Raw genomic sequence first — 12,250 nt, 5'->3', positions numbered from 1 at the left:
GTGTGTATAAAGGAAGCATTTGGAAGGATGCTTACCACATGCTTATGGTTGACTCCTCATGGCATGTTAGCCATGGGAAGGTAGGCAAAGTATGTCAGTAGCCAAGTGAAAAAAGGTTAAAACCCTTCTGGAATTTATGATCCCAATTATATATAAATTAAACACGTTTTGAAAGTAGGTATGTACATATTAATAGTAGGTATCCTTGGTTGATGAAGTAATTCTTTCCCTCTTGCTTTCTAGAATGTTCCAAGTTTACTACAGTGCCTAAGTTGTTTATTAAAAAAATTTTTTAGATTTATGTGCATGAATGTTTTACTTTGTGCATAACATTGCATACATATATGCAAACATGTGCATATATGTTTGTGTATCACATGAATGCCAGGTGCCTGCAAAGGTCAGAAGAGGATGTTGATCCTTGGATACTGAGTTACAGACAGGTATAAGCCACCATGTGGGTTCTGGGAAGAACAGTAAGTGCTCTGTTGAGCCATCTTTCCAGCCCAGTGGTTCTCAACCTATGGGTCAAGACTCCTTGGGGGTGGGGGTTGAACAACCCTTCAACCGGGGTTGCCTAAGACCATAAAAAAACACAGATAATTACAATTCATAACAGCAAAGCTACAGTTATGAAATAGCAACAAATTTTGTTTTATTTTGTTTTTCAAGACAGGGTTTCTTGGTGTAGCCTTGGCTGTTCTGGAACTAGCTCTGTAGACCAGGCTGGCCTTGAACTCCCAGAGTTCCGCCTGCCTCTCTGCCTCTATGGCTGGGGGTCACCACAACATGAGGAACTGTATTAAAAGGTCACAGCATTAGGAAGGTTGAAAACCACTGCACTAGCCCCTTGTTTTTAAAAAGGGGGTAGAGAGCTGGCAAGATGGCTCAGTGGGTAAAGGTGCAAGTTGCCAACCTTGATTTTGACCTGAATTTGATTTCCAGACCTGTAAGTTGTCCTTTTACTTCTAACACATGCCCCACAGAATGTGTGCACCAACATAGATACACAAAAAGGAAGTAGGTCCCATGCATGCCTTTAATCTCAGTACTTGGGAGGCAGAGGCAGGTGGATCTCTGTGAGTGTGAGGCCAGCCTGGTCTACATAGTGAGTTCCAGGTCAGCTAAGGCTGCACAGTGAGACCCTGTCATAAGTTTTTTTCTTAAGATATATACTTTCTATAAGCACATTGCTGAGGTACTACCTACCTATTCATTCAGCCACCTTCAGTCTCTATGCTTCAATCCTGAGGGCAAAGGTATAAAGACACCACACAAGATCTAAGGAGCTATAAACAGATCAAGTGGTCCCAGGAAGTCAGCAAGTGAAATCAGGCTGGACTTCCTGGAGCTGGGCATCAGAAGCTGAATGTGGCAGCAAGCCAGGGTACTTCAGGAGAAACAATATGAAAAAAGGCCAAAAATTGGGAAAGCCTGAAAAGTGAGTTACAGGGACTGTGAGATGGCTCAGTAGGTAAGAGTATGCCAAAGAGCCTGACCATGTGTTCAAGCCCAGGATGAAGGGAGAAAACTTCAAAGGGTTGTCCTCTGACCTCCAATGAGGCACCTAGTTACATGTGCCCACACATTTATGTATTACAAACACACACACACACACACACACACACACACACACACACACACACACTCCTAGAAAGTATGCAAAAAGAATTACAACAGAATATGCTATATATACACTAAAGTCCTCCCCTGAGGAAATGCCTAAGTGGGTTTCTGATTTCTGTAGGAAAGCTTTCCTCATTTTTGGCCCCGAATCCCATGGTCTCTTCGTCTCTGTCCTCTTTCCCTGGTCTCTGACTGGGCCAGGAATGGCACACCTGCTTTCTAATGTTGCAGAATTTTAGTTTTAGAGTGAGGAGCTCTTCCTGAAGTCTCAGAAGAATTATGGGAGCACTGTTGCCTCCTAAACGAACAACCTCTTTGCACACAGGACCAGACTGGAATTGTGGGTATGGGTGCATACACAGACAATCTTATTCTCTATGTACTCTAGTCTTCAGTGGTCCCAGTAGAAGTTGGTTTGGGGAACTTGCATGTGGGCTAAGGAGATGTCTACAAAAGTGTTTTGACTTTACACAGAAAAATCCACCAGAGCCACTGGACCAACAGCATTTCCTTTGAGAAGCAAAGGGCAAGAAGAGGAAGTCCTGGTGGCTCAGGGAGCCGACAGTGGAATTCTACACGGAGGATACAAGTCTGGGAAAAGCAGGCTGAATATCTTTCTGGATTGTTGCTTTGGTTTACTTTGGGAGGAAAGGGAGAGTTAGTAATTCTCACCCATATAAAAGGACTTTTCCCCCATCAGTTTTATCTAAGGGCAAATTGCCTTATGTAACTCACCCCTCTTTATAGGGGCCAGGTTTCATTTTTGTCAAGAACTCTAGTGCTGCCTCTCCCCATGGGTGCTGAGTACCTCTGTAAAGTGTGAGAACTGAGCCTCAAGGAGTTAGTTCCAGAAAAGCACTTCCTTTCTGGTTATCACCAGTAGTCTCAAACTTCCTGCCTAGCGTTCCCTTATAATTGCATTCTTACCTCTATACCTGGAGATGTCAGTGATCAAATGGAGGCTCTGCCAGGTTGCTAGAATCTGACCCAGTCACACACCCCACCCCACCCCTGCCTTCCCCCTTCTGTGTTGGGCAGGGCCCTGTGCTTCACCTGTATGTGTCTTCTGAGTAGGTTTTCTGTACATAGTCCTGTAGCTCCATTTGTGCCTTCTCCTGAAATTTCTCAATCTGGTTTGTGCCTGTCAAACCTGGATGATCTAAAAACAGAAAAGTTACCCCAAGTTTCTCTTTGTATTTAGGAAGTGTCATAGACATCTTAATCTCTTTTTATTCTTAACTTGACAAACTTATCAAATATAGGCAGTTGAGCTCTGAAGGCTGGCTCAGTGAATTGGAAGTTGTCAGAACACTGGCTTTGCCTCTGTATTTTTCAAAGGATAAGATACCCAGAAGGGGGTGTGACTCCTAGGTGGAACCTATCAGCCCTTGCTGTTGAGGTCAAGGATCAGCCCAACTGACCTCCAGAGGCTTTGAGAAAAGCTATAGAGATGAAGACTGTGAGGCCAGTCCAGCATCTTCTCCTTTCCACCAGGAATAATTCTGCCTCTTCGGCTGCTAGAGTCAGGCCTTTTAGTAGCTATTGCTATCCACAGAGACAGTAAAGCTGAGTTTCAATCTGCCTGGATTATATATGCTCAGAGAACCTGGAAACTGACAGAGCCCAAATAAAAAGGGCCACTGGATGGACTGTGGTCTTATTTGGCCAATGGCTTGGTTAGGGTACAGATTGAATCTATTCAGAACATGAATCCCCAGGCACATTTCTTCAGGGCTATAGAGGCAAGGATGTAATAAATGTTGTATTGATGTTAGCTAGATAGCAAAGCACTCATGAACACACTGGGTTATGTAAAATATGGAAAGGTTCTCCTACACAACTGATGACAACATGGCTGTGTGCAGAAACATCAGTAGACACAGGGCAAAGTGTCACAAGTCCCCTCCGCATATCTTACCGGGGCTAAAGAGAACTATAGCTTTAAGGTATGCGTACTCATAGCCGTCTATATCCAGTTTCGCCATGCTGTTACAGAACTCCTGCAGCTTCCAGATGTGCTCCATGACTTGCTTTATCCGGTCACCAGAAAGCTTATCTAGAAACACACATGAAATAAAAACTTATTTTAAAAAAGGTACTTAAGTTAGCTGCCTTGTCCACACTGCCTCAGTAACGCAGCTACTGAGGGGGTAATTCCTTTATGACAACTCATACCTCAGTTCGTAGGGGCTAGCCTCTGCAGGGCCATAATGAATTTTCTACTGCCACAGCTGCCATTCCACTTGACTATCAAATATTAGACTGCCACTGAAGCTCTGACTAGAGAGTTGTCCATTCACCAAGATCAGCTAGGTCAACTCTGACACAGACTGGACTTTGTTATCAAGGCACAAATTGGATCAATACACTCTACTCCCATATCTCTAGGACCTACCTTCCTGGATGCTGTTCTGTAGGTGGTTGACAATGGCTGCCAGGATGGTGGAGAGACTCATGACCTGGGCGCACTGGGCCAGGCCAAGAGTGAAGAGCTCATTCCAGCAGGCCCGTACCAGGCTGGTATTGCAGTCCTGTCTGGGAACATAAGGATAAGGCTGAGTGTGGTACATGTGGCTGACTCTAAGTATGTGAGCTGTACAGGCTCAAAGACTCAGCACCATCCACCAGGTAGCAAGGGTATGACAATGGTCTATTATATATTCAGGGTAATTCCCAGGAAAATGACCAAGTCCTTGAATAAGTCTATGAAGGTTTTAACTAAAGTCCCTTAGATGATAAATTATTCTCTTAAGACTTTTTCAGGGTTAGCAAAGTGGCCCATCAGATAAAGATGCTTGCCATTAAGCCTAGTGACCTGAGTTCTATCCCCAAAATCCACATGGTTGAGAGAACCAATTCCCCCAAATTTTGCTCTGATCTCCACATACAAGCTGTAGCATACATATGTCTATGTACATGACTGTATGGTTATATGTGCATGTGTACATTTGCATTCAGGCCAGAGGTTCAAAAGATACTCAGGGTAGAATGCTTGTCTAGTACATACACAAGCCCTGAGTAAAACTGGGTGGTACATTTGTCATCCCAGCACTCAGGAAGTGGCAGTAAGACCAGAAGTACAAGGTTATCCTCAGCTACACAGAGAATTTGAGGCTAACCTATGTTACATGAGATAAGTCTTACTATGTAGACCAAGCTAGCTGTGGTCTACATAGCTAAATCCTCCTGCCTCTGCCTCCTAAGTGCTGAGACTAAAGGCATGAACCACTATACCTGGCTAAAAACTTTAAAAAGGAATAGTCATATGAAGGTTTCCTTAAAATTTATTAAGCCAGGCATAGAAGTAGTAGTGATACACACTTAAAATCCTATCACTGGGGAGGCTGCGACAGATGGAAATCCATAGGGCTCTTTGGCTAGACAGCTAAGCCTACATGGGGAGTTCCAGGCTAGTGAGAGACCCTGTCTCAAAAAAAAAAAAGTATATAGTACCTGAGAAAAAATACCCGAGGTTGTTTCTCTCCCACATAGGCATGCGCGCATGCACACACATACACACAACCCCTCTAAAGTTCATTTTTGTGGGGTTGGGGATGCATAAAGCAAACATTCTACCACTAAGCCATATTCCCAGCTTCCCCACTGAAGTTGGTTTCCCATAACATTCTAAATCCTAACAGTCCTAGCTTGTCTCTGAGTATATGGGTGTGTGTGACTCAGGTCCTCCAGCAAAGATGAGAAGCTGGACAGATCAAATGACAAACACTGACTACAGATTCTGAAGAGCAGAAACTCCCTAACGAGGTTGGCAGGCAGAAGAGCTAGTGCTGGAACTGAAGCAGCTTTGTTTAGTCAATGCTCAGGAGAGTGACTGCAGGTGGCACACTGCAAAACTTTTTATTTCCCAAGCTGCCAGAAAGCTGGAGAAACTGGCCTGTCTAGACAGAGATGTATCCTCTATGTGCCTCAGCCCAGCTACACGGAGCCATTCCCATGTCTCAAGTGCAGCCTTTATTCTGTTAGGATCACTATTCTGACCACTAACTTAGGAATAAATAGTATGTGATTTGTAATAAAAATCCCTTTAAAATCTGCTAGTCTGGGCAATGGAACTCTGGAGGAGGTTTCAAACTGCTCCAATGGAAACAAAAACAAACAAAACCCACTCAGGGAAGTGGGAGCATCACTGTTTAGCCACACATCAGGACATCTTCACATAACAGTACTGACAATCCTGAGATGTCAACTATCTCCCAGATGGCATCAAGGGCACGCCAATGTCACAGAGTTCACATGAATTTGCAAATGTTTAATAGTAACTACTTGTCCAGTTGCCCTGAGAATGACAAACCAAACTGTCCCTCTCTCCTTTAATAATGAAGTATGGTGAACTACTGTCACCACTACATGGGGGCTGGGGGGGAGGGGAGCATATGCCACCGTACCCAACCCAGTAGCACACTGCTATCTGAAGATCCCCTTGCATATTTAGCTCTGGGTTAAGAGCTTTATCAGCTTTCACTTCTGGAAAGGATTCTATGGAGAGGAAAACTGAAGGCTCAGAGAAATGAAGTGACTTTCCTACAGCCTTACAGCTGTCAAATATAATTCTTATGATTCTCAATCCAGATCTGCTTACCCATGGCTATTGCTGTGAACCAGTGAACAACCTAATGTTTCCCACATATAAACTGTGCTGGTTACCCTGCAGCATGCATCCATTCACTACATTTCCAGTTTCATGTGGCTATTTATGTTCCAGCAAGACTATAAGCCACAATGATAGACTGGTCCAACTGGACATTAGTTACTTAGCACAGTAGCAGAGCTGGCATTGGAATGGACAGGGAAACAGGATCACCAAACACATGAACAAGCAAGCAAGAGGGGGGCTTCCTGAAAAGAAGACACAGGCCAGTAGTCCTCACAGGCTGGCCAACACTGAGGCAAGGGGATGTGTTAACACAAACCAGTACTCTGATACACTAATACTATCAAAGGCCAGACACAGTTCCTAGCAACGAGTCCCTCGCACATACAAGAAGTACTGTTTCCTCCAGTCTACTGACTACATTAATAAAATTTTGATCTCTGAATAAGGTAAATTGGAACAATCACACTGGAAAGGCCCTCAGAGACCTTGTTGGCCATTCCTGGATGGGAGAATGCCACTACTCAAGGACACCCAGGAATAAAGGCCACTTACCCAAGTGCCTGGAAGGCTGGGATTGACCTTGCCCAGTGCATGGAGAGGAAAAGCAGGCGGGATGCAGACTCGCAGATGTAATGCACATTGAGGTACTCTGGCATAGGGCTGGGCATCGTAAGCTGGAAAATAGGAGGCACTGTGACACGAGCTAAAGGAAGGGCAGGTGCCCTTGTCAACATATCCCTTTCTTGTGTCAACAAAGGTTAACAGCCAGAGTGGCTGTCTCAGATCTCAAAGAACTTCCAAAGACCTGTCATTAGTGGAGTATGTATCCATGTAGCCAAGGCTCCCACCAGCTCCCATGGTTTCTTTCTCAATGACTTGAGTCCAGCAGTCTGGATTAGGGTTCAGAGGCTGTAAGATACTTTGCAGCTCACTCATACAAAGGTATCTTCAACAACTCTCACAGCTATATTGTTACTTGTCTTTAATTCACTGACAAGTGTTTTTAAAGGTAACTTCAAGATAATGAAAGGGTACTGGGCGAAAGCCCATATGAGAAGATAACATCTCATTGGAAGAACAGCCTGCCAGGGCTCCAGATGCTCTGATGTCCACAAGGGCTCTCTAGTGTCTTGGGAAGCAACCTGAGAAGCAAGCCGTGGGCAACTATAGTCAAGTGACTGACTAGATCTCTCTAGTACAGAGCACTGAGACAAGAGACTCATTTTGGAGACTATAGACTAGAAAGCCTTCTGATACCCTGTCAGGAGGGCAGACACAGAAAGAGCATGGGGAAGACTGAGGACCTACTAGTATTCTTCAAAGATGGTGGCTAAGGCTCTAGTGGGCAGTATACTTAAGATCAGAGTCAGGCTGCCTATTTGCTAATGAGTTTATCTGATGACTTCTCTATATAGAGAGCCAACAAGTTGCCCACCTGAACCTATGTTGGAGCCAGGCTGTCACAGGAAGGAAGAGGCAGAGCAGCCATTCCCTGATCCTCAATGCCAATCACTACAGCAGTCATATCTTGGCAGTGATGTGCCACACTTATTGGAGGGTCGCTTCAGAACCAAAGGCACTATGGAACAGTTATGTAAAGAAGCAACAGGAATATGCTTTGGAATTCAAGATTCTGCCACAATTAGAAAATGAGCTCACGCCAGGCGGTAGTGGCACACGCCTTTAATCCCAGCACTCAGGAAGCAGAGGCAGGTGGACCTCTGTGAGTTCAAGGCCAGCCTGGGCTACAAAATGAGTTCCAGGTCAGCCAGAGCTGTTACACAGAGAAACCCTGCCTTGAAAAAACCAAAAATAAATAAATAAAAATAAAGAAAATGAGCTTTCTGCAAGGTCTTACTTTTGAAATTGTAGACTAGCATTGGTACAGTACCTGGCTCCAGCACACTGGGGAGGCAGGTGGCACCTGTTAACTTATGTGTACTCACCTTAAATGTGACGTGTGTATCTGAAAGGAGGGGGCCTTCAACTTCAATGATGGGTGTTGACTGGTCTCTGCTGATGACATGGATGCTCCCTCCTCCACTAGCATCTATGCTATCTGCCAGGCTGGGAGGTGAAGCACTATCTGTGGTATTAAGTGCTTTAGCTAAGGTGTCGAATGCCCTGTGACCAAAAAAACGAAGCAGACGGTCAATGGCAAGTCAGTAATAGAGCTCCAGCTGATTCTACTTAAAGAAGCAATGAATGGAGACAGACAATCCAGTTCCACTCAGAAGGCAGTGGAGCTCTTCTTACTATGTATTTAGGCACTGAGCTATGTACTTTCTATCTTCACATATAATTACCTACACTTTATAGATTTGAGTGCTGAGGTTCACAGATGTTACCTTTTCCAATAACAGCATTCACGGGTATCCAGAATTCTTTATAATTTAGATCTCATGTTCTTTCCCCTATGCCTGAGATCTGAATATTGCCATCAGATTGAAAATTAACAGGAAAAACAAGCAGAGAACTTGTGTGGCTCCCAGAATGCACCTATCTGTCCCGACACCAAGGCTAGAATGGAAGAGCAAAACAAAAGGGCCAATCTACAGGGAAGAAACACCCTGAGCAGCCAATGCCATCTGGAGCCAGCTATTGCTATCTCTCAGTTAGCACATACCATTCAGAAAACAGGTGCAAGCCAACAGAAACAAAAAGAAGAGGTACACTTACACAGTGCTCAAGACAAAGAACATTTGTCTGGTGAAGGCCTTGGTGTAGGGAATGAACAACAGTTCTGACTGCCTTATGTCACATGATATAAGCAGGTCCTCTTTTAGTGTGGGTGCCCACAGTTAAATGTAGAAGACCAGCAATGTGTGGGGTTGTTGTGACAACTTTGTAGTTCGTAATTAGACATAACTGGGGTACTTTTGAAATATGTAATTCAGTGGCACAGCACTTGTCTCGTACATAAGAAGCAGAGGTCAATTTCTAGCATCAAAAAAATAAAACATTTATAACATAGGTGCCAAGTGCTAGCATCTATCCTTATAACAGTGCCAGGGGAATATGGGATATCAGAGGGGCTCATACCGAGTAATCTCACTTGCAGATTGGTCCTCTGGCTGCATTTCTGAAGTGTCACCATTGTTCAAAGATTCACTCAGGTTGGCCAGAGAGGTCACTACATTTGCCAGTGTCCCCAGAGCTCCTTGACTTGTTTCAGCCTATTAAGTAATAGTAATATAAAAAAAAAAATAAACAGTAACACTAGAAAACTAGCACACACATGCGAATGACTTAAGGGCAATGAAATGAAGAAGGTATCATGTTTTGTTTTGTTTTTTTAAAGCCAAGCTCCTAGAAGGTGTGAATAAAGAATCACACCAGAGAGATCTTTTTGTGTATCCATTGGATCAGAATGGATCAATGTTTTGTATTTTTATATCTTGGTTGTGGTCACACACACAAATCCACACATGTGATACAGTGATAAAATGACAGAAAAATAGATAAAGTAAATTTCTGCCTGCCCACTTCCTTGCTTCCTGCCATGGTGATAATGGACTAAACCTTTAAAACTGTCAGCCAGCCCCCAACCACAGCTTTTTGTGCTTTAGAAGATATAAGAAAGTAGTAAAGAAACAACCCGGAAGAAGGGAGGAAATATCTTCAAGTCACATGTCTGGTAATGGTTTAATAACCAAAATATTGAAAGACTTCAATAACACAATAAAAAGACAACCTACTTTTAAAAGGGACAAAGATCTGAAGACTCTTCTCCAAAGAAGATGTACAGATGGTCAGTAAGTGTGTTCAACCTCACTTGAAATCAAAATCTCAGTGACTCCTCACATAAGTTGGATGTTATAATCCAAGAAAGGAACATGTTTTCCCATATGTGGGGAAATCAGAACAGTCACATATTGTTGATGGGACTAACCATATTGGTGTAGTCACATTTATGAACAGTCTGGCAGCTCCTCAAAGTTTAAATTTAAAAGTTGTTCATGGCCAGCAATTTTACATGGCCAGCAATTCAAACACAGACAATCCATATACTAATCATCTGAAGAACAGACACACAGCACGAGGCAGCCAGGCAGTGGCACGCTTTTTGGCAATGAAAGGAATGCTACAGGAACATGCTATATCATGGACGAACCTTTTACACTAAGTGAAAGAAACCAGTTGTGAAGGAGCCACACTTACATGATTCCCTTCATATACAATGTATTGTTAAATAATTGTTAAAAACATGGAGCCTGCCGGACGGTGGTGGCACACGCCTTTAATCCCAGCACTTGGGAGACAGAACCAGGCAGATCTCTGTGAGCGAGATTCAGGACAGGCACCAAAGCTACACAGAGAAACCCTGTCTCGAAAAGCCCAAAAAAAAAAAAAAAAAAAAAAACATGGAGCCTAAAAGTAGCTTAGTGGTTGGCCTGGCTTGATGAGTTTCTTTTAGGAAGGTGAAAACATTCTGGAATTGGTGGTGGTTGAATCCAGAATCATGAAAATATACTAAAATACCACAGATTTATACATTGCGAGGGTGGATTGTGAATTACATTCAGCTTATAAAAAGAAAGCCAAAAATAAATAAACCACGAAATATATGTACAAGTCCTTCTTGTCTCTGTCTCTCTGTGTATGTACAAATAAATACCTGTGTGGGTTTTATTTTTTCTTCTTTTGTGTGTGTACACATATACCCATGTTTTGATTATAGAAATAAAAAACTAAAATCAGTAGAAGTTTTAAACACAAAACTGCTTAATAAATTATGGTAGAACCACAGAACATTGTGCAGGTCACTACAATGGGAGGCAACCTCTTGGACCAACAGACATCTTTGTCTACAAGCTCATTCTCTGTGGCTCATTTGTCAGCCTATTGCAGATTATCAAATGGGAAGGAACCGGAGCTTCTGCAAAAGGCTGCCTTAGAAAAAGTAGCTATTTCTACATCATGCTGGTAGCCAGCCAATATGTATAACATTAATATTATATTAATAGGGGTATAGAACCATTGAAAGTCCACAAAGCTGCCCTGTGATGGTGACTATGGCCAGTCAGCCCTGACTAGGGTGTCTGAAAAGCCACCAGCATCTTTAGAACAAATCCTAAAATGGCTCTATCACATGAAGCTAACGGAGCTACAGGAAGCTATACTTCCAGCATCGTCTCTGATGGTCAAGAGGCAGGGGTAGTTGGAAAAGCAGCCTGCACTGCATCACACAGGAGGAGAGAATGTTACCTTGGAATCCGTGGCCAGGAGGACCGTACCATCTTCACGAATCAAAGGCTGCTGGATGTTCACAAGCATCCCTGGATCAAGAAGACCTGTTTGTCTATTGAAGACACAAAGAAACCCAGAGTAGCTTCTAACATTTTCTGCACAGTGTGTTCATGCTGCATTTATCTGCCTTTCCTATCTGCAAGGCTGTTTGCTAAGAGAAAAGCTCTAACACTCAGCCTAGGGTGAGTGGCCAGCTCTCTGCTCTTGCTGATGAGCACCTCACAAAGCCAGGTTACAGGCTGAGAAAGGACAGAACACATGCATATCCCTAGGCCTTCTATACTAACTGTGGCCATTTTCCCCAAAGTTAAAATTCAAAGAATTGTTCAGAGACCCTCAACTTCAGCTCTTGTTGTAACACATTTTAGATCTCTGGTTTTCCTTATTTCTGTTCTCTTGAAAACCAGTTCAGAATGTGTTAAAGAGATTGTACAAGCTAGTTTGTGGCATTATCTGGGCCTTTCTTCACCTTGGGCCTTTTGTCTATACTGGAAAAAATAAAATAAAAGGCCTGTCTCTTTCTGAGGGAAAGGACAACAGCAACAGCAAGGGATAAGAAGGCAGTCTTGGTCTCAGCTCTTGGCTGCTGCTCTGACCTCTTGGGTTTTTAACTCTGCATTTGGCTTGGTGATTCTTATTTAATAAAACCGTTCAGAATTATAAACAAACAAACAAATAAATAAATAAAATAAAAGGCCTGTACTCTGAGTTACAGACAGCTATTTTCCTGTATGAATGAAGCCTAAACTGCAGGATCAA

At 43.2% G+C, this 12,250-nt stretch overlaps 1 protein-coding gene across 9 annotated transcripts in view; it reads right to left on the bottom strand.

The window, feature by feature from the left end:
- Nr2c2 (nuclear receptor subfamily 2 group C member 2) overlaps window positions 1-12,250 on the bottom strand; it is an 82,495-nt gene that overhangs the window by 6,180 nt on the left and 64,065 nt on the right. For 8 of the 9 annotated variants that reach the window (XM_028854982.2, XM_028855003.2, XM_028854994.2 and 5 more), the window contains 7 exons: window positions 11,450-11,543; window positions 9,284-9,417; window positions 8,188-8,365; window positions 6,794-6,915; window positions 4,022-4,161; window positions 3,545-3,682; window positions 2,680-2,785 (listed from right to left, as the gene is read on the bottom strand). In XM_028854982.2, coding sequence (XP_028710815.1) covers window positions 2,680-2,785; window positions 3,545-3,682; window positions 4,022-4,161; window positions 6,794-6,915; window positions 8,188-8,365; window positions 9,284-9,417; window positions 11,450-11,543 — 912 coding nt within the window. The remainder of the gene's footprint in view (window positions 1-2,679; window positions 2,786-3,544; window positions 3,683-4,021; window positions 4,162-6,793; window positions 6,916-8,187; window positions 8,366-9,283; window positions 9,418-11,449; window positions 11,544-12,250) is intronic. The other variant, XR_005091135.1, reaches the window with a different exon arrangement.

Source organism: Peromyscus leucopus, chromosome 3 (assembly GCF_004664715.2).
Source record: "Peromyscus leucopus breed LL Stock chromosome 3, UCI_PerLeu_2.1, whole genome shotgun sequence".
Taxonomy (NCBI): domain Eukaryota; kingdom Metazoa; phylum Chordata; class Mammalia; order Rodentia; family Cricetidae; genus Peromyscus; species Peromyscus leucopus.
The sequence above is the reverse complement of the archived record's forward strand: the minus strand, read 5'-3'. Positions and strand labels throughout refer to the sequence as shown.